General features: G+C 49.1%; 1 protein-coding gene across 1 annotated transcript; it reads left to right on the forward strand.

Annotated features, from left to right (window-relative positions):
- Positions 1-329: 329 nt before the first annotated feature.
- On the forward strand, positions 330-26,219 carry LOC133353320 (uncharacterized). The gene is made up of 3 exons (XM_061569460.1): positions 330-351; positions 3,628-4,096; positions 21,346-26,219. The coding sequence occupies exons 2-3, from the start codon at positions 3,947-3,949 to the stop codon at positions 22,606-22,608; spliced, it is 1,413 nt and encodes a 470-aa protein (XP_061425444.1). The 5' UTR covers positions 330-351; positions 3,628-3,946; the 3' UTR covers positions 22,609-26,219.
- Positions 26,220-27,772: the final 1,553 nt, after the last annotated feature.

The raw sequence follows: 27,772 nt of genomic DNA on the forward strand, positions 1-27,772 counted from the left end.
CACCAGGTATTCGTTGAATTATGAATCGATCTAACGGTGGCACAGACCCAGTTGAGATATTCGTCACCGAGTTTTGTCCGCGAACGGAAAATCGGACTCGGGTCGTCAGGTTTATCCGTGTCGCGGCGCGCTAACCGCTGCGCCACCGCTCCCCATACTCACTCACATTCGCGCATCCCAAATAACACGGCGAGGGGAGGGGTCACGCGCGCGCGCGCTCCAAGCACTCACACGTGCGCGCGCGCACCCACCCACCCACCCACGCCTCCTCCTCCTCCTCCTGGCTCCGTCTCTATAAATGGGGTTCGCTCGTGGAGTGGACGCAGCGAGCCCAGGACTGGCGCGGGTCAGGTACGGGTTTGGTCCGGTGCGGCGTGGTCTGGTATGGGTCTCCGCTCGCTCGAGCAGCTCCTGGAACCGTCCACTCACAGGCAGGATGATGTTGATGATGTTGATGATGGCAGTGGCGGCGTTAATAGCGTTGTGCAATTGTTTGTTTGTAAGTGATGAGGATGATGCTGACGATGTGGTGTTGTAAGTGTTGCTAGCAGTGCACGGTTCTTTGTTGGCAAGATGACCCATAATCCACGGACTATCGTAGATCCACAATGGTCGAGTTATTTCGTTTTCGTCATTGCGCAGACGACGACCGTAACGATGGTGGCACCGATGGGCAGCGTCAGGGATATTCACCGATGCTTACGGCATAAACAACATCACAATAATGATGAAGCTCTTTGTAACGCGCGCACATTCCGCGGGGGGACGGATGCAATACAATGAATGCTTGCTGCTGACAAATTGTTGTTCGTTGGCGAAGTCGGAAGAGCGAAATTAAGTTGATGGTGATTACGATGGGGTGGGGGTGGGGGGGTTACCGCTAACTCTACCGCGATAATGATGTTGGAGGCGGTTGCGATGACCGCTCTGGTCACTTCAGTGGCGAGGATCGTGATCATTTAGATCAGGGCTCGGCAACCTGCGGCTCTTTAAGGACTGCGTTGTGACGTGGTTCACAAGCATTGGGGCTCTTGAATGATTGGGGGGTCTACATATTTTTTTTACCGATACCCCCCCCCCCCCTAAAAAAATTACTCTTCTTGTTATTTTGGTTACCGACCCTTGATGTAGATGATTAAAGTGGAACGTTTGTCGATAACGTATTGTGTCCTTGACTCAAAACTATCGTAGTTCACCACCACCGTGGTGATATTAACAAAACGACCACAATGAGTGATGATCGTCAACGTTCTGCATTTCGCGCGGATGAACACGAAGGGGGGTCGCTTTCCACTGCCGAGTAAAATCATCTTGAGCCACGTGCCGCAACGATACATCGCGATTTTCATTCCGTGCTAACAAATTAAACCTGGCTCGCAATCTCTCACTCATTCAGTCATCCGTTGCCTTTCCTTCCCTCCGTGTCTTTAACGCATCACGAATGCAAATTGCACCGGACACAATTTAAACAACAACAGCAACAGCAGCCTCCAGCTGTGCACGAGCCAGTTGCTGCACTGGCGCGTCTCCGTTTCTTTGAGCGGCAGTCATCGCGAGATGTCCTCCGATCTCAAACAGCCACTCCCAGCCCTGACCACCTCGGTGACTGTATTTGAGCCGAACATCAACTTGGCGAGAGAACCCGCTGAGATTGGTGATCTCTTTCGATTTAAAGCTTTCGTGACTTGCAGGGATTCATCTTCTTGGTTCTTTCGGTAACGTCACGTAGACGGCTGCTTGCGTTGTGGCCAAAACGTCGTGAGAATTGTATTTTATTATGTTTTATTTTTATTATTTTATTATTTCCCTTCTACGTGACTTTACCGAAAGAACCAAGAAGATTGGTGATCTCGCCATGTTCTCGTTCGCGGCACGCTACTTCTGTTGACGTTTTTTTTTTATCATATGCGCTCCCCCCCTCCTCCTCCCCCCTACCAGCCTGGGAATAAATACATCGCTGCGTAGTAAAGGCGCGAATGTAGGCGAAACGCGTATTTTCATTACGTCTTCGTGTTCAGGCCGCTAACCAATGTCGGTGTTTAGCTATCACACACACACAACGCAAAACAACGATGTCCTTGTTCGGGGATTCCACTGCGCAAAGGAATAGCGCACATGGACTTCGCCGAGCGCACGCGCGCGCGCGCGTTCTGACGCCCTCGCCTTCTCGTTCCAACGCAGCAGAGCGCTATCTTGTTTGTGTTAATGGTTCCGATACGGTGACGCATTATTATTATTGGGTTCTGTACACACAGGTCGCAGGAATCCAATCCGTTAAGGAGAGCCGTGCGTGTTGTTACGGGGATTTGTTGGCCTCACTCGAAAATCGCGCTGGGACGTAGCGTGTCAATCTCGTTAATTTAAATTAAAAAACGCGGGTTTTAAGCAGTCCGCTGCCAGAAAACCATGCCCCGAGAAAAAATCTACCGCAGATCTGTGAATTGCTGTTCGGTGGTGAGGCGTGTGGTGAGTTTTGCAGGGGGCGGTGCGGTGAAGGGGCGGGGTGGGGGTGTAATTATCATAAATTAAAATATTCAAGATATATTCTCGAACGGACGTTTACGTAGCGATAACTATGAGGTCTGCTTGCTTAGAGAAAACGCGTCAATAAGGTTCGAACAGTGGTGTGTCGCCTAAATAGGGCAGTAATGTCGCCTCGTGCAAGCCGCTCCGAGGAGATGTCTCGTGAGCGAGTCGGTGGGGTGGGGGGGAGTCACATCTCGCTATGATCAGCGCCTTTTACGCATTACCGCACGTCCCGTTAGCGGCTCCGTCGATATGAATATCAGAAGCCACGGTGGATTTGATTGATTCGGGATATTAATTGGTGCCGATTGCACTTGTGTGGGCGAGGAACTTGATACCAAACGCGCTCGCTTTACCTTATCTGGTGTTTGATCAATGTGTGACTGCGTGTGTGCGTGTGCGCGTGTGGGTGTGTGCGCGTGATGGGGAGCGGTGGTGTAGTGGTTGGCGCGCTGCGCTACGAAACCTGACGACCCGAGTCCGATTCCCGTTCACTGCCCAAGTCAGCGGCGAATATCTGAACGGGTTCTGTGCCACCGATAGGTCGACTCATAATGAAATTACTACCTGGTATGAACGTCGACATTGGGGAGACAAAGGTGGGCGTGCGTTGTGCTGGCCACCCACCCCCTGCTCGCTAACAGCACTTTCCCCAACTGTTTGTAAAGGCTATACGGGGGGTCTTTGTTTTTTAATGTGTTCGCGTGCAAATATCCTGCGTAAATATTAGCGCCAGTGACTGTTGCTTTGATGGGTTCCCTTTCGCAACTTACGCACGAGCGGCTACACTTGTGCAAGAGTGATGATGTCGCTTGGCTACCGTTTAGACTGATACATTAAATCAGCAGCGCATGTCTGACTGCCTGTGTCTGTCTGTCCGTCTATCGTCTTGGCTGTCGGTCAGTCGGCCCGCATATCTACACGGCTGTCTGTATTGTGTTTGTCTATCTGTCTGGTCCTAAGCGTCTGTCTGTCGAGTGATGCGTCCCGTTCATCTGACGCCTTGCCTGTCCGTGTATCCTGTTTGTCCTCAGCGTCCGTTCATCTCCGCGCTCAACTTTCTGTCCCTCTGCGTGTCTCTGCGTCCGTGTGTTTAATCAGAATCAGGCATCCCCCATCCGTCCGTCCGCCCGCCCGCCCGCTTATTACCCTGCTCTGCAGTCTGCTGAGTTCATCCTTGAAGAAGGCGCAGGAAACGAAATCCCACAAGCGAATCGAGATCGGCGCGCGGGGAGGATCGGAAAGGAGTCCCTGACTCGGCACCAGAGACGCGCCGAGACAGCGAGCAGCAAGTGACCACCTCCGCGAAGTCAAAGCGAACTCCCCTCTCCCCTGCGCGACCCCGGTTCGACCCCTGCCGCTCACCCGTCTCCAGTCCATTGGGGGTGTGGGGGGTGGTGGTACAAGTCACTGGGCGATCATGTGGCGGGGTGCGTTCTCGCTCATGCTGCTGCTGTGTCTGTGCGGCGGCGCGGGCGCCCTGCAGCGACACGCGGCCCCGATGTGTCGCGACGAGTGCGCCGGGTGCCTGCGGCTGCCGCACGCCCGCACCCTCAACCTGAGTGCCCTGGTGAGTCCCGGAGCGCACGCGCGCGCACGCACGCGCACGCACGCGCACACACGCACGCGCACTCGCGCGAGCGTACACACTCGCGCGCACTCACGCGAGCGCACGCACTCGCGCGAGCGTACACACTCGCGCGCACTCACGCACGCGCACGCACTCGCGCGAGCGTACACACTCGCGCGCACTCACGCGCGCGCACTCACGCACGCGCACTCACGCACGCGCAGCTAAGGACAAACAGAGATTCACAAAAACGCAGATTCCCCCCCCCCTCCTCCCCTACACCGCTACCGAAACAGGCCCCGAACAGACTGTTGGAGGGCAGAAAGCGGTGTCTGTTAGCGAGCACCTATGGAGGGGCACGGTGGGGGTAGTGAGGTTGGCCAACATCACTCCGCGGCCGTCTTTGCCTCCCCCGTGCTCCCCTCCCTTACTCCCGTTCCTATGCTGATATTTACTTATTTCAGGCTGAGTAGACCTAGGGGGGAAAACCCGTAACATGTTCGGATATTCGGCATTTATGTTTGTCGTGAGCGGGATTCGCACATAGCGGGTGGCGGGTTTCGTAGCGCAGTGCGCTAAGCACCACGCCACCGCTCCCGCAGTTCACGCGCGTGAGTTACCACGCGCCGGAGAGCAACGCGAACCCCGAACGCGCGTGTCCGCTGTCAATAAAGTTACGCAAAATCTGATGTCAAAGACCCGCAACGACCGGATTATAAGACGCACCGCCCCATCGTTTGCTTTAAAATACAGAGAGCATGCGTCTTATAATCCGGACAACACGGTACCTGTGGGTGTAAGGATTAACACCCCCCCCACACACACACACGAACCGACATTTCAATGCATCGTCGTTATGTTTGTGACATCAGGAGGACCGTAGCGGCCTCTAGTGGCTGCAGGGATCACGTAAACCCTTTAGACACTGCGTATAATAATCAGAAAACCCCCCCATCAATGATTACACACGCGCTTTGATGGATGTATCCAGAGCTTAAGAATCGATGTTAATCGATGATTCGATGCATAGTTAGCTACCACTACCACTCGAAGCTACCACTACCGCGTTCTCAACACAAAGCGCTGCTTTCGATGCAGTGCTTTGGAGGCAACGTTTGATACATCAGTTGAGATTTGTGAAACTCCCGAACCCGCTCGGCTACGAGGCGGATAGTTTGATGATGATGTGAGTTGTAATGGCAGTACAGCATGTGGGTTTCATGAACCCGTCTGTGCGGAGCTGTGCAAATTCATCCCATGATAGGCGTTGTGGTTTCCTCCGAATTACTCCGGATCGCTCCCATGAACGGCATACAGGACAAACATCCCAGTGCAGGACCCTCTTGAACATTATTTTGAGACTCGGTGTTATAAAAACAATGTGACCTCGTGCAATGCAATTTATTTATTGGACCCGGTTGAGTGCCTGCTATGATTAGGCAGCTTTGAGTCTTTTTGTTAAAAGTTGAAATCCAAAATCGCATTTGAATTTTCATCTCTGTCCATCGTCAGTTTTGGGGTTAGTGAAGTACCGTTTTTTTATCACTTCGTATAAAATAAACAGTGATTGTAGATTGTATTTCAGAATTTTGAATGTTTATACTGGTAGGAACCTCCTGGTTACACCAGCCCACAAGGATTATTGTGTCCGTCCGTTCGTCGTGGAGGGAGGGGAGGGGCTGGGTGGGGAGGGTGGGGAGGGGCTGGGTGGGGAGGGTGGAGCTGGGTGGGGGGTGGGAGGGGTGGGGCTGGGTGGGGAGGGACTGGTCACCCCGTGGTGCCCTTATAAAACTCAACGTTTAACCTACTCACGCCCTCACAGTCGGGCATATTTGCGGAATACACCACGCCGCCGTTACCCTGGCCATTGACCGAGCAACCCGACGTTCCTACCAGCTCCCTCCGCAGGAATGTGTTTTAGATTGTCGGAATCCGATGAGCTACGAAGCTCTTCTTCACAGATGTCCAGTGGGGGCGGCTCAGCAAGTCACAACAACAATCAGTGCAAAGACACGTTGGGGAGTGCAGAATAGAGAAAATAATAGTAAGCAAGTCACTTAATGGAAACAAATAAAATGAGAGTATATAAGTCCGATTTTTCAACACTAACTGCAACAAGAACGAGTCTCAGACCACCACACCAAGACAATCGATAGAATCGCACAAACAGCACTGTTAACCGCCATTCACGCCACTTTACAGGCATTATTTGAATACGAGCGCACTGACTTTTTGTCAGAGCGTAACATACAACACGGAGGTGGTGTCATTACGGATCTCAACATCATCTCGCCCCTCCGGAATCACCAAACATCGTGATAGAGTGAGGCGGTCATGCTTCACGAGAGAGCACGATCAAACATCGTGATATCGAGCACGGTCAGGCTACTGAAAGATTACTGTCATACATCGTGATATCGAGTGCGGTCATACACGGTGATAGAGTTCAGTTAAACAACTCCCATGACCGACAACGGCGGAGGTAGGGTGAGATCATCCCTTCCTCGATGAACTGCGCTGCGCTCCAGCGCACAAACCAAGAGACGATCTTTGTCGAGAAGCAGCAGCAGCGGCAGTCGTAGATGATGATGCTGGCTAATCAGGATGTTGGAGATGTTGCCTTATCTCCGATTTATATAAAGCGCATTTATCCAAGGCGCCTTACAGGGTTGCGAGTGGTACAATGAGGGTAGATCAACGTGATACGGTAAATAGGGATGGCGTACGGGGGACGGAGCAGTGCCGGATTAAGCTGGTGCGGGGTCTGTAGCATATGTTATAAAGGGGCCCTAAATAAAAAAAAAAGTAAAATATAAATATTAAAACACAAATGTTTTACTTGCATAGTAAAGTAATTGTATTTTTCATTTGCTATACAGCCAGATACTACGACAAATCGCTAACCTTAAACACCCAGTCGTTCATAAAAGTTGAAGGCAGTATAGTACTGTAGCGATAGAGCAAGTGCAGAATCACTGAACCGGAATTGAGAGCTTGAAAGCGTTTAGCGCGAGGCCCTTGAAAGTGCGGGGCCCGTAGCATGCTACTGTGATAATCCGGCACTGGGACAGAATTCAGTGGGTACGGGAATTGCGGTGGGTGCCTCGGGGTGGAGGGATTGATGGACCAGAGGTGAGCCTTTAGGCAGGATCGGAAACTAGACGGGGAGGGTCCTTGGGTCACGCGACGGGAACGCCGCGTTCCAGTGCAAGCGTGGCTATAGCCACTGCTCTTAGAATGGATGTCGACTGGCACGGTATGGTAGTCGAGACGTGCCGACCACCCTTTTGATAACAACACCAACAAGAACAGGACGACCATCCGCGCGCAGAGGCTAGTGCGCGCTTACCGCCGGCGGCAATTTGCTTAATTGGTAGGTGGCGGCGACCACTCGATATGCTTTGCGCGACACTCCGCCGGCTGCATTATGAACTCGGTTCGGTCCGCGTCTGGCCCGTAAATTACAGCGCTGTGCGCAATCAACGGAAGAGGCGAATGAGGAGGAGGAGAGAGAGAGAGAGAGGTGGGGGGTGATTGCGAATTTAATTTGGCAAGAAATGTTTGGGTGGTGGGCGGGCGGGAGAGAGCGAGAGAGTTTGTGTGTGCGTGTGTGGGGGTGGGAACTCAAAAACATCGCTCTCAATGTAAGTGACATTGAGAGCAGGGCCGCGTGAACGTCACGCGGCGGTCGTCCCCACGCGTATGCAGCTCGCCGGCGAGGACCTCATTGTAATGCCACTCGCGGGGAAGTGGTTTGTGGGTTGTGCTCACTTGCCGGATTGTCCCAGTAGCAAAAGTAGCTACATATGTAGCTACGGGCCCCGCACTTTCAATGGCCCCGCGCTAAATGCTTTCAAGCTAGCAATGCCGGTTCAGTGATTCTGCACTTGCTCTTTCACTATAGTACTATACCGCCTTCAACTGTTATGAACGACTGTGTGTTTTAGGTGAGTGATGTGTCGTATTATCTGGCTGGATAGCTAATGAAAAAATGCAATTACTTTACTATGCAAGTAAAAACAATTGTGTTTTAATATTTGCGTGTTTATTTATTTATTTAGGGCCCCTTTATAACATGTTCTACAGGCCTCGCACTAGCTTAATCCGGCACTGGGTGTGCTGTGGGTTGTGGTGTCGATTATCCGACCCGGTCCTGGGCCTCCCCTAGGTCGACTCAGCCTCAAATGAGTGTGGTGTGCAAGCATCGCCACTAAGGGGATAAAGGCGCGACCGGGCGTGGTGCTGGCCACCCACCCCCTCGTGTGCCGTGCCGGCCTTCATAGACGTTCGCGCCGTACGTAGCCAACCGTGCCAATCGGAACGAAGTGCGAGGCACGGGAAACTAACGAACCCCCAAAAAAGAAGTTCTCAAGAAATGAGTTTTCAATCTGGATGATGATTTAAAAGTGCATAGCTCCAGTGGCTTCCTCGTATCGGAAGGAAGAGCGTTCCAGACGGCCGCAGAAGCGCATCTGCAAGCGCGCGATGCGGTGACCGTTCGATGGCTATCCCAGGCGCTTATTATCGAGCCCCTATTCAGCGTGACGATATTACCTGACAGAGCGTGGCAAACGGAAACGCTGGGGAGACAAAGACGGCCGGGCGTAGGGTTTGTAATAGGTGTTCGACAACGCAATGCATGCTTCATAAGTAACCGTGGTGTCTGCAGCGGAAACTCGGGAGTGCTCCTTACTGCTGCGTGTGAACGTTTGTCAAGCGGAGTGCATTATTACCTAATTGGACTCGACAATTGAACGCGTGTGACCGATAGCGTGCGAATAATCAGCCGATAAATCAATGGAATACTTTACAACCAAGCGAGAACACATACGTCTCTTAACAAGGAGAGAGAGAGAGGCCCGGGGAATATGTCTTATCTGTCGTACCGCGGTCATGTCATCGAATATAATTTCACGATGGGTATGGATACAACCTTTGGAGAGAACGGATGTCTTCACCGAGTCTCAAGACTCATTTTCAGGAGGAAGCGTGGAGGCCGAGATTACCCTCTTGAGACGTGGCTCTCTATAGGATCATCATTATTATCATTAATTATCTAAGAGAGTGCTCTATGAGACCTCCTTTACCAGTGGCAAAATATAGTAACAGGTTTTTACCCTTTCAACTGGTACAAAAACTGACACCTTTATACAAGGCATCATGTTTGCAATAACCACAACACAAGCAGTCAAAATGTAAACAAAAAGAAACAACTCTGATGATGATAATGATATGCACTGTCCTTGAAGTTGATTGGTCCACACCCGAGACAGCTTTTCTTAGAGTCTAGTCTCCATTGGTGCATATCATTATCATCATCAGAGTTGTTTCTTTTTGTTTGCATTTTGACTGCTTGTGTTGTGGTTATTGCAAACATGATGCCTTGTATAAAGGTGTCAGTTTTGTACCAGTTGAAAGGGTGAAAACCTATTACTATATTTTGCCACTGGTAAAGGAGATGTCTCATTGTTGTGTATTGTCGGGGCCCGCACATCAGGGGCCGCACTAAAGGCCACCAAGGGCGTCCAGTGGCCAGCGGGCCTTGCAACTAATTAGCTGATTGTACTCTGAGGGCGAGCTCCCTCCAGCGGGGGCCCCGCTGCCGCCAGCAGTCGCGTGAGCACGGCAATTGCAGGGCTACACCTCTACCTCGATTACGTTTCCTTGTTTGGGATGTGGGGTTAGTTTGCGAGTGAGTTTTTAGTTTTTAGCCCGGCGTGAAGTGAGGTGGAGGGAGCTGCGTTGAATGCGGTTCGCGCACGGCACGATCAGCCCGGCAACCTGATTACAATTCACGGCTACGGCGAACGGGGCCGCCACGGTGGCTAGGAGATGTTAACTACCTCGCCTGGTATACAGGAGGTCGTGGGTTATATCCTGACCCTGACGCCTGTTGTATATTTGGAGTTTGCGTGTCTCTTTTCCCGAGGTCGCGTGTTTTTTTTTCTTCCGGGTCCTCCGGTTTTCCCTCTGCATATTTACAAAACACGCATTCAGAGCATTTGGCTGCTATTCATTTCCGCACGTGATAAGCCACTTCGTTGAGCTACCATCTGTGTCCAGGTCGCTTCTAAAAAAAACGAGCTATACAGCTCAGTGGGCCTTACCTGGTAATATAACACGTATAACCCGTAAAAACAAAGTTTTTCACTATAAATCCTTTATATGCGTGGGGGCTAGAGTCCTCTCGTCCTCTGGCTTGAGATGGCTGCCACCTATGGGTCAGATGATTGCATGGCACCATTAAGCAATTGGTAATTAAATATATTTTTTTTCACGAACATTAATTGTCACGCACAACGAGTCTGTGTGCAAAATGTCAGCTTGATTGGATCACGGGAAGTGGGTTAAAAAACGACCGAAAGATTTGCATGGTCGTAAGCAAGCAAGCGCGCAAGTGAACTTAATATAAAGGATTTAAAAACATGTTTTACGGAGCTGGCGAGTGATATCTGTCGTGCTTTTTGGCATGTGCCTCTTCACCGAGAGGGCGTGGTGAATTATGGGTCAAACAAACCCCCATATCCGTGGGGAGGCCTTTCATCCAGCAGTGGATTGACGAAGCTCTCTCTCGATGCAGTCGTCGTGTAGGGTTCCAGATGCGATTCGCGGATAGCCAAACATCGCGGACAGCGAGTTCGTGCGTAACGACGGAACGCCCCCTTGACCCACGCCGTGGCCTCGTCTCTGCCCCGTGTCCCCCCCCGCCTCTCCTCCTCACCGCGTGTCTTGGGAGACTCGATCCGCAGTGCCCACAGCGCGTGGCTGATGTTTACAACCAGCTTGTTTGCCCGTCCAAGGACGCGGTGTGTATCGCAGTACATCTGAAATATTCAATAGAGAAATTGTTCTGCTCGTAATTGTTAATGAGGGGAGGGGGGTGTGGGGGTTGTGCCCCATGTGGAGTGACGTCACCCGCTCATGGTTATTGGGGAGGGGTGCGGCATGTGGAGTGACGTCACCCGCTCATGATTATTAATCAAGTTCATTTATTAGGTATAGCCCTGTGAGCCATTCGGCTCTTGAATCGGGTGCAACCGCAACAAACAAAAAACAAAAAACATGAACAAAAAATATCTTAAAGTGAATATGTGACTGAGTGCAAACAGAAAATCCAAGAAAAGGCAGCAAAATATTTCAGAAAAAGCACCGTACACAAAAATGTGCAAAAATCCCAGTGGGATGCAAGTCAAACAACAACAACAACCACAAGACAACTTAGATTAAGGCCATCAGTCTAACTCTGTACTACAACAAACAAACATGGCCAAACCAAAAAAACTTATCGAATTAATGAGGGAGGCGGGGGGCTTATGTGGAGTGACGTCACGCGCGGGACACACACACACATTCTTGGCTCATTATATTAGCAACTTGGCCGTGAGTAGGCGACGGGGCCGTCGGGCGGCGTGAACATCGCCCGCTATCCGTGGGCCAATTTTGGGAGGCAACGCAAGGAGTTTGTCCGGCCCCACTGCACCTCCGAGCCCCTGATGTCGCCATAATCACCGGATCATGACACGTCACCGCTGTTTGTTCTCATTTGTTCTGAGATCCACAACAACAACAACAACATCGCTTGCGACCCACTCGTGGATTGCGATTCACCGTATCGCGCACCACCGGATCTAAGCCGATACGAAGGAAGTCTAACAGCTGAACTGCCACGGAGATTCGGCGTTTAGAGGCAATGCAGCGGTGATGTTCTGCGTCGGCGTGCCGATGTCGTGACTCAATATGTGAGGTTTGCTCGGAGAGGACAAAAGTCATCCTCCCAATCTCACAATAGGTCCTGGTGTGATATGGACCCGTCATGGCGCATTGCACGCATCTCCGTGCTGACAAACAAAGACAAAGATCCCTCGTATAGCCTTTACAGACTGTTTGGGCAAGTGCTGTTAGCGAGCACCTGGGTGCTGGCCAGATCCACGCCCGTCTGCCTTTCTTTTCACAGATGTTTACGCACCTTATCATTGTATGGTAAACTTCGTTCGCGCCGTACCTAGACAACCGTGCCAATCGGAACGAAGTGCGAGGCACGGGAAACTAACGAAACCCCAAAAAAGAAGTTCTCAAGAAATTATTTTCCAATCTGGATGATGATTTAAAAGTGCATAGCTCCAGTGGCTTCCTCGTATCCGAAGGAAGAGCGTTCCAGACGGCCGCAGAAGCGCATCTGCAAGCGCGCGATGCAGTGACGACCGTTCGATGGCTATCCCAGGCGCTTATTATCGAGCCCCTATTCAGCGTGACGGCACATGAGGGCGTGTGGTGGTCGGCACCACGCCCGCACACACACACCGTGAATGTTTCATACTGAAACAGCCCAAGTTCTGCCCAGTGAACTCACAAGCGAAGCAAGCTTCCACATCAAATGTCATTTTTGTCCAATAATCCGATCCCTGCCACCGTAATTTGTATTTCTTCACCACTTTGGCCAGTGGCGTAGTGTAGTTGGCATGGTCCCTCGTGTAAGGAATATATAAAGGGGACCACTCTCTCCAATCTCCCCCCCCCTCCCGCCCTCCCTCTTCGGAGCTCAGCGCCTGGGCCGCTCTGCCCCTGTGAGCCCTGGCGCAGTTAGAGGCCGTCCATAAATTACGTCACGCACCTGGGGGGGGGGGGGGGGTTGAGAAATGTGACGTCACGTCAAAATGCGCAACTTTAAATAAATATGGACAACACGTTCTACTTAATTAAATAGACTTTTTAATAAATGTTTTCTCCTACAACATCAGAGTGCAGCGCCACATTAAATACGCACTACGATGACAATAGTTTAAAGCGATTTGAAGCATGTTTTTTTTTGGGGGGGGGGGCGGAGCTTTGCGACGTCACATTTAAGGGGGGAGGTCTGACTTTTTGTGACGCCGTGTGACGAGGGGGGGGGGGGTAAAAAATCGTCCAAAATCGCGTGACGTCATTTATGGACGACCCCATACACCTCCTACACCGGAGTTGGCCAACCGGTGTCTCCCGAGCCGCATGCGGCTCTTTAATCCACCTCACGCGGCTCTGTCAAAGGGGTCATAACATAGGACGCACTGTCACAACAGCGGTAGCAAAGAATAACACTGGTCAACACACTTTTTCTGGCACAAGGTATTCCAACGGTTTTAAGGTAATTTTGGGGTGCCGATTCCAAATCTGGCATCAGTTTTTGCCTATCACATCAGGTTTTTGAGATATCAAATATTGCATTTTCAATAAAAACTGCAGAAGAAAAATATTAAATAAATGTGGATATCTACATAAAATGATATTATAAACACACTATCCTAAAAAACAGCACCATGTTTTAACACTAAAGCAGTCACTGACTCGCAACAACTTGCAATCATAAGTGACAGAGATAATTTCGGGTAAAATAAATGAAAATGTGGTATGCCGATAGCATAAACATGAGATGTGATAGAGCAAATCTGAGATCAGATTTGGAATCAGTACCCTGAAATTAGTCTAAAACAGCTGCAAAAGTCCAGGCCAGAAAAAAATAATTTTTTTTTGACCAGTGTAATGAACGTATCACGTGCTGTGCGAAAATCTGTCAACATATACACGTATTTCGATTTAAAGCTTTCGTGACTGCAGGGATTCATCTTCTTGGTTCTTTCGGTAAAGTCACGTAGAATGGAAATAATAAAATAATAAAAATAAAACATAATAATGATGTTTTATTTATAACAAAAAAATAAAGATAAAACATAATAATGTTTTATTTTTATTATTTTATTATTTCCATTCTACGTGACTTTACCGAAAGAACCAAGAAGATATACACGTATACTACATATACACACTTTCCTCTTTTACAGAACTCAGGGGTAGATGTTGGCTCTTGGTCTGTTACAGGTTGCCCCCCCCCCTGGCCTAAGGCACTCGACGGCTGACACAGTTGGCGCAGGGTGGCGAAACGACGCGAGCTGCTCGGCTCCCCGATGTTTGTTCGAGCCGGGAGCCGCTCTCTCTGTCAGTTGAATTTGCCACGTGCCGAAACATGCGTCGTGAATTCCGCCAACGTGCCGAAGGTGACGCTAGAATAATCTCACAGCTGTCCGCAGAATTTGGATTCGACGGAGAGATGGCTTTCATTCATTGGCAGGAGAAAGTGCGTTGCCGCTCGGGTTAAAATCGCGTACATTTTTTTTGTCTTAACGGTAACTGTGTAAAAAGGAAAAATCCCGCGGCAAAAAAACGCTTTTCGTTTTTTGTGGCACATACGAACAAAAAATGTATTTATATTACTATATTTGCTTTTTGAAATAGCAATATTAGAGATGAGATTCGGGAATAGCCAAAAATCGCAGTTAGCAAGTTCGCGAATAACAAGGGAATACGGCACAGCGCACGCGCCAGTTTTATCCTGATGCTCCGGTTGAATTGTCCGATAACATCTTGATGTGTAGAGGACCGCAGAGCTTGAGTAAATGTCGGCGCCTGCTCATCACGTGGCTGCCTTCTGGCCTGTCGGTGGTTCCTCCTCGCGCCACTGAGCGAGCGAATCGCGTGTGGCGTGGTACAAGTTTAAACAATAATAGGATTATTATTTCACTGGAACCTCATTTGGCAGTAAAAAATATGATAATTGTTTTTTTACCCTTCTATCTGGCAACAAAACTGACACCTTTTTTTACAAGGAGTCATGTTTGCATAGACCACAATACCTGCAGCCATAATGCAAACAAAAAACATAACTATGATAATATATGCACTGCCCTTGAAGTTGATTGGTCCACACCCGAGACAGCTTTCCTTAGAAAGTTCGCGAAAAACGGCTGCAGGTATTGTGGTCTTTGCAAACATGACTCCTTGTAAAAAAGGTGTCAGTTTTGTTGCCAGATAGAAGGGTTAAAAAACTATTATCAGGATTATTATTATTTAGCGTGATTAGTACTGGCTGTCTGGGGCGTGATTAATACTGGCTGCCTGGGTATAATAGGTGTTATAGAGTCGGGCTTAAAGGTGGCCAGGTGATAGTGCAAGCAACAGATTATTGATTCCATCTGTGTGGATATCGAGTGCAGTCCCCTCGTACACCACGGTGAGCTGTAACAGTGTACTTCAGCTTCATTTCCTTAGCACCACATCATCGCGTAATCAGCCAAACAGCTCAAGGCAGGACCCTCCTCAAAGAGAATATCGAGGTTCACTGATACGTTCCTGGGTTAGAAGCGCATTGTGAATTGCGCCAGTAACAAATACATCAACATTGCCTTGTTTGTAAGTTCACCTTGGTTCCAAACATAAGCGTACGTCACGGTGGCGAGATGTCATCCACCTCACCAGGTATACAGGAGTTCCGTGGGTTCGATCCCGACGCTGACGCCTGCTGCTGCTGCTGCATATTTGGAGTTTGCGTGTTCTCCCCGTGTTCGCGCACATCTTTGTTTTTGCCTTGGACCCATCGTGTGGTCAGCAGCGCCGCCTGGTGGGAGGTTTTGGTGAGACACGTACACGGAGGAGGCTGTCTCTGGCGCAGGACAATCAGTTCCACGGACAATGCCGATACATCTTCTTGGTTCTTTCGGTAAAGTCACGTAGAATGGAAATAATAAAATAATAAAACATAATAAAATAATTCTCACGACGTTTCGGCCACAACGCAAGCAGCCGTCCTCAGGTGAAGAACAGGTCTGTCGACAGTCTTCTCGACAGACCTGTTCTCCACCTGAGGACGGCTGCTTGCGTTGTGGCCGAAACGTCGTGAGGATTATTTTATTATGTTTTATTTTTATTATTTTATTCTTTCCATTCTACGTGACTTTACCGAAAGAACCAAGAAGATGAATCCCTGCAGTCACGAAAGCTTTAAATCGAAATGCCGATACATTGTCAGCGCACGTTTGCGTGCACGTTTGATTACAGGCGAAGTGTGTGGTTAATGCAGACTTGATGTGTTGCAGTAGGTGTCGATTTGGTGCTTGAACATATTAACACCTAGATTTGAAGCTTTCGTGACTGCAAGGATTCATACTCTTAAGGTTTTTTCGGTAAAGTCACGTAGGTAAAAATAAATAAAAATGTAATAGAAATAATAACAGAAAAAAATAAAAATTTATTTTTTATTTTATTTCTGTTATTATTTCTATTACATTTTGATTTATTTTTACCTACGTGACTTTACCGAAAACACCTAAGAGTATATTAATACCTCCTGGTTTTTTTTGCCGGAATGTGTAAACATTTGTTTTATTATTATAATTATCGAGTGTAAGTTGTTTTTAAATCCTTTATATTAAGTTCGCTTGCTTGCTTGCGTGCTTGCTTGCTTGCTTACGACCGTGCAAACCTTTCGGTCGTTTTTTATACCACTTCCCGTGATCCAATCGAGCTGACATTTTGCACACAGACTCGTTGTGCGTGACAATTAATGTTTTTCCCAAAATTTTACACTGTTTAGGGAAAACAAATTAAATATTTAATTACCAATTGTTTAATACTGCAGACAATCATCTGACCCATAGGTGGCAGCCATCTCAAGCCAGAGGACGAGAGGACTCTAGCCGCCACGCATATAAAGGATTTAGAGTGAAAAACTTTGTTTTTACGGGTTATACTTATTTCCCCTTCTTCTTCTAACCTTTAATGCACACGACGATTCGCCCTTTCGCGATTCGTCGGTATCACAAACCGGTTTAAAAAAATCGATTATTTTATTAAACATCGTGAGACAAATGGCTGCAGTTGGTTGATGAAATAAAATAACAAAAAACTCGACACATAAGTCAATAACACAGTGGCCTTCATAGCAAAACACAATAATCCATCACATTTTTTAACAAAACAAAAAAACACCGCCCTGAAAGTAACATATAAAACAAGGAAGAGCATATAAAATAATTGCCGATACTGTATATACATATTTCCATTTAAGGAAGTTGTTATTTAGGAAATGTATTGTCTTGTTATTTTTCCATTCGGGTGGATTTAGCGGCATCCAGTGTCTGCAGAGGGTCAAGCGAGCACATCACACAACACACACGTACGATTCCACAGGCATAGATGCTTACACACGTGATTCGGCGAACTAGGATAATCGATATTTATCGGTTAACCGGCGCATAACTTCACAGCACTGAAACAGTCATAATTCATCATCATCTATCTGTCTCTCCACATCAATACATCCCACTGACCCCATCTGCTTCTGAGAGTGCGTACTGTACTTTCAGCAGCGTTGATTCAATTCAAGCAAACTGTGGAGCGGAGTGGGGCTTGCCTGAATCAATCGTTCTGGTGAACTTCCAGATTTGTTTTTTTGTTTGACTATTCTCTGAATTGTACCAGGTAAGGCCCACTGAGGTGTACAGCTCTTTTTAAATCCTTTATATTAAGTTCGCTTGCTTGCGTGCTTGCTTGCTTACGACCGTGCAAATCTTTCGCTCGTTTTTTAACCTACTTCCCGTGATCCAATCGAGCTGACATTTTGCACACAGACTCGTTGTGCCAGACAATTAATGTTCGTGAAATTTTTTTCCAAAATTTTACACTGTTTAGGGAAAACTAATTAAATATTTAATTACCAATTTCTTAATACTGGCAGACAATCATCTGACCCATAAGTGGCAGCCATCTCAAGCCAGAGGACGAGAAGACTCTAGCCGCCACGCATATAAAGGATTTATAGTGAAAAACTTTGTTTTTACGGGTTTACTTGTTTTCAGAACCGACCCGGCTATTGTTTAGCCCAACGAAATGGCTTATCGTCATGTGAAAAATGACAGCAGCCAAATCCTCCGACCGCACGTTGATTCTTAATGCGGAGCGGAAAAAAAACGGAGGAACCTGGAGAAAAATCCACGCGGTCACGCGGAGAGACATGCAAACTCCACATACACAGCAGGCGTCAGGGTCGGGATCAAACTCACGGCCTCCTGCATACCAGACGAGGTCGTTAACATCTCATAGCCACCGAGTTAAAGGCATTATCCACGTTGCTGGATCAGTGAAGCTGCACAGTGAACATCTGTGGACAATGCAGATAGTGCAACAGTACATAGACACACTTAACACCGGTTCGTTCCCGTCATGCCTCGAGCAGTTTCCATTAAAGTAAATCATTGCATGCTACTTTTAACACACAGCCCTTAGGATGTAGGCCTCTCTCTCCACGTCGTTTGGGTCTTGGGAATTGTTTTTAACCATACTTCACCACGCCCTTAGGCGGAGGGGTGGGTGGGGGAGCTAACACTGCTTCAGAGGCAACTCGTCACTGATGTGAGCCCTGGTAGGGGATCGAACTCGGGTTTCTTTGGCTGATGTGACCTAGCGCGCAGTGGCGGCGGCGGCTATATGCGCGCTCGTAATCCAGCAATGTGGAAGGCGAGTGTCGGTGGATCGCAAGCAAGTTCGCGAAACTCCCATTTACCGTGGGTATCGAGGTGCCATATACCCCCCACCTGGTCTGGCGGTATGAGATGTACACCATGTATTTTGAACTTCTTACGCACCGTACAACGGTGCTAATGGGGAGGGGGGGATAACAAACTAAACACACAAAAAACAGCTCTAAAGAATTGAGTTTGCAATCCGGATAAAGTGTTTCCCCCGTCACGCGCGTAGATTTTTTTTTTCACGAGCTCCAGTTTCCTACCCACGTGTGAACCACTCAGGAATTGTTCCGGTAGCACCTCGACATATAGAGGACCGCAGAGCGTGGGCAGTTGTTGGCGCCGGCTCGCCGCGCGTCCGTGGTGCCTCCTCGCGCGCCCGAGTCGCTCCCCTATCTCTCTGCGAGAGCGAGCGAGCGGTGCGTTTGCGAAAACCAGGGCTCGGTAAACCAGAGACCTGGTCGTTTCGTCTCACCCACCGCGTTGTATTCAACCACCGCCAACCATGCGGGCCACATTGCTCCTCTGTGCGTCTCTTCCCCTGCACTGGTCCACAATGGAATCCCCTCCCACTTGTCTAATTTCTCGACGTCATTACGTAACGACTCGGACGACGGAATTGCCCGATGATGCTGGATGCAATTACCAGCGAAACGTCGTACTCAATTTTTTGTTGTTGTAAATGTTGTGGTTTCACGCTTCAACACACCAGTGGGCTAAAGCAGTGAACTATTTTGTCTTTTGTCAACGTGACACTTTTTGCTGATTGGCCGTGTTGGGTGGTGGAGGGTTACGACACATTTATAAATAACGCGATCTCACCCAAAAACGTTGATTATGAATAATATTGGTCGCGAAAGCCTACGTGTTAAACTAGTAAGAAGAGATTTGGGCGCTGCCGCAATAAGGAACCCGAGGCTTCCCTCTGTTCTTCCAGCGCGTACTTTCCTCCTCCAAGCTTCTCCACTCCTCGTGCTCTCCCCGTTTTATTACACGCTTTTTTTTATTAACTCACTCTGTCTGTTGTTGTTGTATCCTCAAATCTTGTAACTCAATTTTAATCCACTTCCCAATGTGGTATCGACTGCAAACTTGGTATACTTATTTCATACTGATGACAATATTATATTCTATCATAACTTTATTTTTTATTTTTAAGCATTCTTTTTTATATGTTATGTTTCCGCTTGGGTCTAATTGTCCACGCTCAACTGACGTTGGCTGCAAATGACCACGTCCCCTTACGTTATGGCAAGCTTCGGGGCCACTTCCTGGAGTCGTGGAGTTCTGTCATTCCGAGTACGGTACATTTCATGAAAGCATGTTTAATTTTTTTTTTTAATATGACTTATTTATTCACCAGCCCCCTTTTCCTCGAACCTTCTTGTCCTTTTGAACACGTAAGCTTTCGCGACCAATATCATCCATAATAGAGGTTTCTTTTTTTGTGTTAGATCGCGTAAATATGTGTCGTTAAAACCTGCCACCACCCGAAACAGCCAACTAGTAAGGGTTGTCACAAATCTGGCTGTCGCCTGATGAAGCTAGTTGTAATTACTGGCGAAACGTCGTCCTCACATTGTAAATGTTGTGGCTTGGCTCTCCAACACACCGGTGTGCTGTAATAGTGACGAATTGGCACGTTCTGTTTACGTGACAACCCTTACTAGTTGGCTGTGTTGGGTGGTGGCGGGTTTAACGACACATTTAAATATTTACTTGTCCTTGTTTTTGTTTTACCTTTAACCAATTCCCGTCCTTCCTCTCTAACGAATACTTTCTCTTTTCCCGTTTTCTCGTTCAAACCCTTATTCCTCCAATCCCTTAAAAAAGTCTCTCTCCCGACCAATCTCCGTGGAGGCCTCTTTCGTCCAATCGGAGACCTTCGTTTATTTTCAAATAGCCGCTCGGCTGCATATTGACTTGGGGTCATTTGTCGGCCATTATACTTGTAAGGATATCCTTGCCCATTGCAAGAAACGCACAAAGCGTGTGACTATTGCAACTTCAACTAGTGCCGTTAATTACTGCCGCATTGGGTCTCCCGCAGAGGTCGCAAACGGGTTTTGATTCCTTACCCGTACCCGGCCGCACCAGGGTTGCAAATTTTTACCCGTACCCGGCCAGGTACGGGCACCCGTTCCCTACCCGTACCCTACCCGAAATGAGTGACAAACGGTTACTCACCAGTGACTCACGGCCTACCCGTACCCGGCCGTACCAGGGTCGCAAACGGCTACCCGTACCCGTACCCGGCCGGGTATGGGTAGCCGGGTATCGGGTAGGGTACGGGTATCGGGTACCCGGTTGCGAACCTCTGGTTCCCCGGTTCTGTCCTCAGCAGGGTAAACACTTGCATTGAGGGTCTTTCACTTTAACTCCATCAACGACGGAGCGACATTTGAATTGAATGCAACTCCGCTGCTGATAGATACATGCATGGATGGAGTAGGATGCAGTGCTCGTGTGGGGTAATGACTGTGATGGACACTCACAACGATGATGATGGCTTACCTGTCAACTCCTTATCAGTGCCCTAACTGATTACAGACCAATTCAGACATTATTGGTCAACCCGTACCCTTATACATCTCAACGTTCATCCTACAAAGTCCCATCACAAGGGAGAAACACAAATATCATTTGTTTATACCCGTATTGAAACGGCTGTATGCCGTATGGACATAAAAACTCAAATTCCCTGCACAAGAATACGGGGTAAACGGTATGGGTTGACAGGTATGTGATGATGATCATGTTGGAGACATTGGTGATGATGACGGAGGACCATGGCGATGCGAGTGATCATGATGATGCGGGCGATTACAACGACGGTAAACGATTGTGATGATGATGATGGTGGCGATGGTGACGATGAACATGGCAATGACGAGACGATGGCGTTGTGGATGCGTGCAGGTGTGCGCCCTTCAATGCGAGGGAGCTCGTGCCAAGGGGCTCGAGTGGATCGGCTGCGGCCCGGAGAACAGCCTCGATGGATCCCACGCGGGGGCATCCGGCAATCTGCTGGCAGGTGGCGGTGAGGGAAACGGCGGTGGCGAGAACGACGAGGAGGAGACGGTGGCTGGAACCTATGGCCATTACGAGGGCGACGCTTACATGAGTAACGGCGACGATCTAGATGGCGGTGACGCTGCTGCTGGCGACGTCGGTGGTGGCGGTGGCGATGGCGGTGGTGTCAGCGACGACGACAAAGAGCTGGCGGGCGCTCTCAATCACTTGCTGTATCGCGTAGCGAGCGAGCTGCAGGAGGATCACAATCTTCAGCAGCAGCGTGCCGAACCGTCGGGCTTGTGGAAGCGATACGGGGGCTTCGTGCGCTACAGCAGAAGAGCCGGCGGCGGTGGTGGCGCAGAGGACGACGCCTCCTCCTCCTCCTCCAGACGCCGGCGCTATGGGGGCTTCCTGCGCTTCGAGAAGAGCTCGGAGGGGGGAGACGCGGCGGCCGTCGCGCAGGGAGGAAGAGCCGGCGGCGCCCCGGGACTCCCGGAGACTCCCGAAGATGGCCCGCAGAAGCGCTACGCCGGCTTCATGAGATACCAGAGGACGCTGGAGTCGGACGTGGACCCAGGGACGATCGACGTGGAGGAGGAGCAGCGGCAGGAGGAGGAGGAGGAGGACGCGGACGACGAGGAGGAAGACGACGCGGCGGGACCTCGCAAACGCTACGGCGGCTTCGTCCGCTACAACAGGGGCGGCGTGCAGAAGAGGTACGGCGGCTTCCTGCGCTACGCCAAGGCGCCCGGGTGGGGGGCAGATGACGAGGGCGACTTGCCGGACCTCCGTAAGCGCTACGGGGGTTTCATCCGCTACAGGAAGGGCGACCTGCAGAAGAGGTATGGCGGCTTCCAGCGGTACAGCCGGGCGCCCGCGGGGGGCGATGGTGCGGCGGGGGAAGGCGACGGGCGTGAGAGGCGCTACGGGGGATTCCAGCGGTTCACCAAGGGGGCGGAGGCGGAGAGCGCCGGCTACGACGGGGAGAGGAGTGAGGGCGGCGGCGGAGTCGACGACGGCCGGAGCGATCGCAGAAGCGCCGCGCAGAAGCGCTACGGGGGCTTCATCCGCTACAAGCGGTCGACTGACGAGGTCGAGGCCGTCCGCGCCGACGAGAGCGATCGGCGTGGCGGGTTCATAGCGGCCAACGCGGCCACGTCCCAGTAGCTGGCGGATTTATTTTTCATTCATTTCTCATGGCAACCTTCGATGTCCCATCGTTCTTCTCATTCATCTCCATGCTGCCCCCCTCCCCATCCTTCTCCCCCCCCGCCTAACATTATGGAAGTTCGCCGCTCAGTCATTCTCTGTTTTGAGGTCACCTTTTCACTTTTGCCCGCATCTCGCGTTCCTCTTGCACGCGAGCACGAGTGAGGGCTGCTGTAGATGAATTCGACCAGCACGTGGTCACGTGTCACGGATGATCCACAGCACTAGGCCCAGAAACGCTGAGGGTCATGGGGTTGATCCCTGGTTTCAGCCGCCAGTGGCTGAACAACGATCCGTATGCGTTTGATTTTGAAGGCGCATGACTTTACAGGTCAATATCTCAATTTGCCCATTGCAAAACATGTTCCGTAGTATTTTAAAGTGATTACCACCACGCCGTGGTGTTATGTAACCGGATCCCAAATGACATGTTTACGGACAGAGAAAAATGTCCATTTCGTCTTTATTAGGGTCAATTGAGATGGGCCATGCTTTTCCATAATGCAGTCAAATGAGATGACTATAGCTAGGCATGGGAGCAGGTCTGTGTCTGGCCAGACCCAGAGCCAAGTGTTTTCATCAACACGACTGAACGCTCAAATCAAACATCACCAACACCAATACTAAACTCACCACACAGATCACCAACACCAATACTAAACTCACCACACACATCACCAACACCAATACTAAACTCACCACACAGATCACCAACACCACTACTAAACTCACCACACACATCACCAACACTAAACTCACCACACAGATTACCAATACTAAACTCACCACACAGATCACCAACAACAATTTTAAATTCACCACACAGATCATCAATTCTAAATTCACCACACAGCTCAGTAATATCAATGATCAACTCACAATTCAAATAACCAATAGCAAGGCCCAGATCTGGATATATTTTGGACAAGATTGGCAACCAACTACCTAAAAAAGAAATACATTGTAGAAATTCAACTAACAGCGTGATACGCATCGCGTACCAGTGCGATTCCTCATGAGGTCGGCAAATCCACTAAACTACATGGAGCCTCCTTCAAAGGACTGGCTGTTGCAGCGAGAGTTCGTATTGAGATCCAGACGTTCCCAGTGACGCAGTGTTTATGAGAATCGGTCCAGCGGTCCAGGACATAGGATCACTGATTGGGACATTTCGACGTAGAAACTTAGCCGGAAATGAATGAGTCAACAGCCGTCCGTACAGATTTCCCGCTATCCACGAATCAAATGTGTGAACGTCGAGGAAACCCACCGTTGATTGAGAATATGTTTTGCAAAAACAACAACCCCCCCCCTCCACCTAATTCGTTTCTCCACCGGCGATGATGAACGAGTGAGGTTTGCGTGTGGAAGCTGGAGGACGTGAGGGATAGAGGTTGGAGTCGCTCGATGCCTCGAGAGAAACGATGCCCGTCTCGCGTTGGCATCCTCGATGATTCTCCCTTCCTCCCACCCTCCTTCCCCCTTCTCCCATTTCTCTTCATCTGCCTCCCACATCCTGCCTGGAATCCCTCTCCGCAAAATAACAAAAAAAAGCTCCCTCCGATCGGCTGGTTAAGACAACCAAATGGGAGGAGGCATTGCATTTCGAACCCGCGCACCTGCCTGCAACGTGCACCACCGCGACTACGTGACAAGATTTGACTATATTTTACTAGATATTACTATACGTGACAAGATGCCTGGCGGAAGCCAACAACGCGTTTACGTATATTTGTAATAATAATAATGACGACGACAATAATGCTACTACTACTAATTATTATTGTGATTTACAGCTCTTTGCCGGTCCACCTGCTGGATGGAAGCCAACTCCAAGCAGTGTGTAGAGCACAGATTCATATTCTTTGGGTCTTTCGGTAAAGTCACGTAGATAGGCTCAAAGAAAATTTTCGTCGTAGTTTTGTTTGTTTGTTATTTTCTTTCAACCTTACTACGTGAAATTTCGATTTAAAGCTTTCGTGACTGCAGGGATTCATCTTCTTGGTTCTTTCGGTAAAGTCACGTAGAAGGGAAATAATAAAATTATAAAAATAAAACAATAAAATACAATTCTCACTATCTACGTGACTTTATCGAAAGACCCAAAGAATATGAATTCCTGCAGTCACGAAAGCTTTAAGTCAAGATTTAAAGCCCGGATTGCTAGGACGCACTTTGCCGCGTTGGTGGGCGCGGGTTCGTGAAGGCAGGTGTCCCACGACCGGCTCAGACATCACTCATATTCTTAGGTTTTTTTCGGTAAAGTCACGTAGCAGAGGTGTGGACTCGAGTCATGTGACTTGGACTCGAGTCAGACTCGAGTCATGAATTTGATGACTTGAGACTCGACTTGGACTTGCATAACAATGACTTTGTCCCACCTCTGAGGTGTGGACTCGAGTCATGTGACTTGGACTCGAGTCAGACTCGAGTCATGAATTTGATGACTTGAGACTCGACTTGGACTTGCATAACAATGACTTTGTCCCACCTCTGTCACGTAGGTAAAAAAATAAAATTAAAATTAATAAAAGTAAAATAAAAAAAATAAAAAAAATCACGACGTTTCGGAGGCAACACAGACATCACTCGCCACTGATGTGAGCCGTGACCGCGAATCGACCGTCTAATGCGAATTTCAAATGACCGTGTTGCTCTCTATAATCGCTCATCATCGCGAACAACTTGGTGAAACAACGCGTCTGGCTACGCTCCAAAGGGAGAGTTCACACTTTAAGGAGCCGCGTTTATAAGACACCAACGCAACAACAACTGCTGCGCACTCAATCTCTTCCCAGTAACGTTATTGTGGTGATTATTCAGCCATGCCCTATCCACTGCTGGTTGAAGGTCTCTCCACGCCGTCGCATCTGCCACGTTCTGCTTTCAGTGCGTTCAGTTCGCCTGCCTCCCCCCCGCATCTCCCATTAGCGTGGTTGGCTACGGACTGCGTGAAAGACGGCCAAAGTGAGTCCGTCCGTCCAAACGCTGCGACGATACAACAATCGGTCCCGAGTCCGTGCATGAAAACATGATTCCATCACTCCGTCTCCACGGTGGGTTCGCCCCTCGCAGGCCCGTTCACTCCTTTGGCTGCTAAATCGTCGTTAGCCTCGAACATTCTTGCAGCGTGTCCTTAACGTGACGTCTCTCTTCGTTTAGTTCTCTCACGATCCGTGACGCCCCCTAACCCCCCCCCTCCCCCCATTTATCTCCCTGTAATTCCAAGCATGCATCTCACCAAAGCTTCGTAGCGCACGTTTCATGAATTGGCTGAATGACATCTTTTGGCATATAGAGGACTGCAGAGCTTGGATAAGCGTTGGTGCCAGCTCACTGCCGTGGCTGTCGCCTTGCAGCTCGTCTTGTGGCTCATCGGGGATTGTGGAGATGTAATTTGCATGAAAGACGCAATGTAAAACGAAACACTATCTTCAGCGTTTGTTCCATAGTTGTGTTGAATCGATGAACAAAAAAAAATACGCCGTCTACATTTGACACGTGGCTCTGTATAAATTATTGCCGAACAAAAATCAAATGGAAATTCCGTGGTGTAAAATTTTGGTCCCCTCCCCCCCAAAAAATGTGCAAACTCAGTTGGTGAGCTTGCCTTTTCAAAGGTTGTAATATGTTCAGAAATCCCCACTCAAGTGTATTGGCATGAACAGACGGCAAGGCAAAGACTCCCCGTATAGCCTTTAACGCGCTGTTGGGGCAAGTGCTGTTAGCCAGCACCTATGAAGACGGACACAGCACACAAGGGGTGGTAGATGGCCAACACCACGCCTCAGTCAACCTTTGTCTCCCCGGTGCTGATGTTTCCACACCGTACCGGGAACTAATTTACGGTTCAGTCGATGTAACAGAGGCCCACTGAGCGGTTCAAATATTCGGCATTGGTCGTGGGTGGGAATCGAACACGGGGAGTCGCCTCGGCCCATAGCGCAGTGCGCTAATCACTGCACCACCGCTCCCCCCCCCACACACACGTGTTCCAATTGAAACGCCACTCCCATCGCAGCATTCGGTGTGAAGGTTTAAAACTATCGGGAGCAAAAACGAGAGTGGCTCTTTTGATTTTAGTTGTTGTTGTTGTTGTTCAAAGCTGACTATATATTTTTTGTGTGCAATTTAAAAGCCCTCTCGGAACGCTTGCCAGGATGTGCCGTTGAGCTGTGCGCTAGTGTTGTAAATATATTTCGTGAGTGTGGCTGACGTTTTCCCGTTGACTGTGTTTGCGTCTTCGTGTCGTTCGCCGTCGCTTAGCTCGTAGGCAATCCGAATGTCGTGTTCGCTCGCCGATGGGTCTATTTTACAGATGTGACAATTCCTGGTGAATAAAGTGACGCTTTTGCCTGAATGGTTCACTCGACTTGGTGTTGTTGTTGTTGTTTGTTGTTGTTGTTTGTTGTTGTATCGATGAATGCAACTTTTTTTGAGCGGCAAGAAAAACGTACCTGGGTTCGATTCCCGACTCGGGCACGTCTCTCCTTCCGTGGAGTTTGTAAATTCTCCTCCTCCTCCTTTGTTCTGCAATGGGTTTCCTTACACATCTGAAAACAAACAAAGAAACAACATACCATGATAACTGCTATTGGCAAGCATTACAAAAAATCACCCCAATGCCGACATTCAGGGAAAATGTCACTCGATTTGTATTACCAACAGAGGCATTCATAATAAACGTTTTTGGGTAAGATCGCGTTATTTATAAATGTGTCGTAACCCTCCACCACCCGACACGGCCAATCAGCAAAAAAGTGTCACGTTGACAAAAGACAAATAGTTCACTACTTTAGCCCACCGCATCCGATTACACACAAATTGTCGGGATTCTCTCGAGAACGAGTCTGGAGAGTTGAGGCCTTGCTGACTCTACAAGCGGACCAAGTTGATGAGTGTCGTGTTCACGACTCACTCACATCCTTGGGCGCAGACCAGACAAACTTAACAGCACATCCACGCAAGCGTGGTATAATAACTTGCAATTACGCAATTGCAGGGAGGGTGGGAGGTGTTGATTTTCATTTGTCACGAGGTATTTGTGTTAAAATGTTACACCGCTGGGAAGGAACGAGTAGAAAACACGCGTACATGCACTGCAACTGTGTAAAATACATTT

This window comes from Lethenteron reissneri, chromosome 43 (genome assembly GCF_015708825.2).
Source record: "Lethenteron reissneri isolate LAM-NWPU_2019-01 chromosome 43, ASM1570882v1, whole genome shotgun sequence".
NCBI lineage: Eukaryota > Metazoa > Chordata > Hyperoartia > Petromyzontiformes > Petromyzontidae > Lethenteron > Lethenteron reissneri.

Coding starts and splice junctions, on each gene's coding strand:
- LOC133353320 (XM_061569460.1), top strand. CDS start 3,947: ATGTGGCGGGGTGCGTTCTCGCTCATGCTGCTGCTGTGTCTGTGCGGC. Junction 4,097..21,345: donor CCCTCAACCTGAGTGCCCTG/GTGAGTCCCGGA, acceptor GGATGCGTGCAG/GTGTGCGCCCTTCAATGCGA.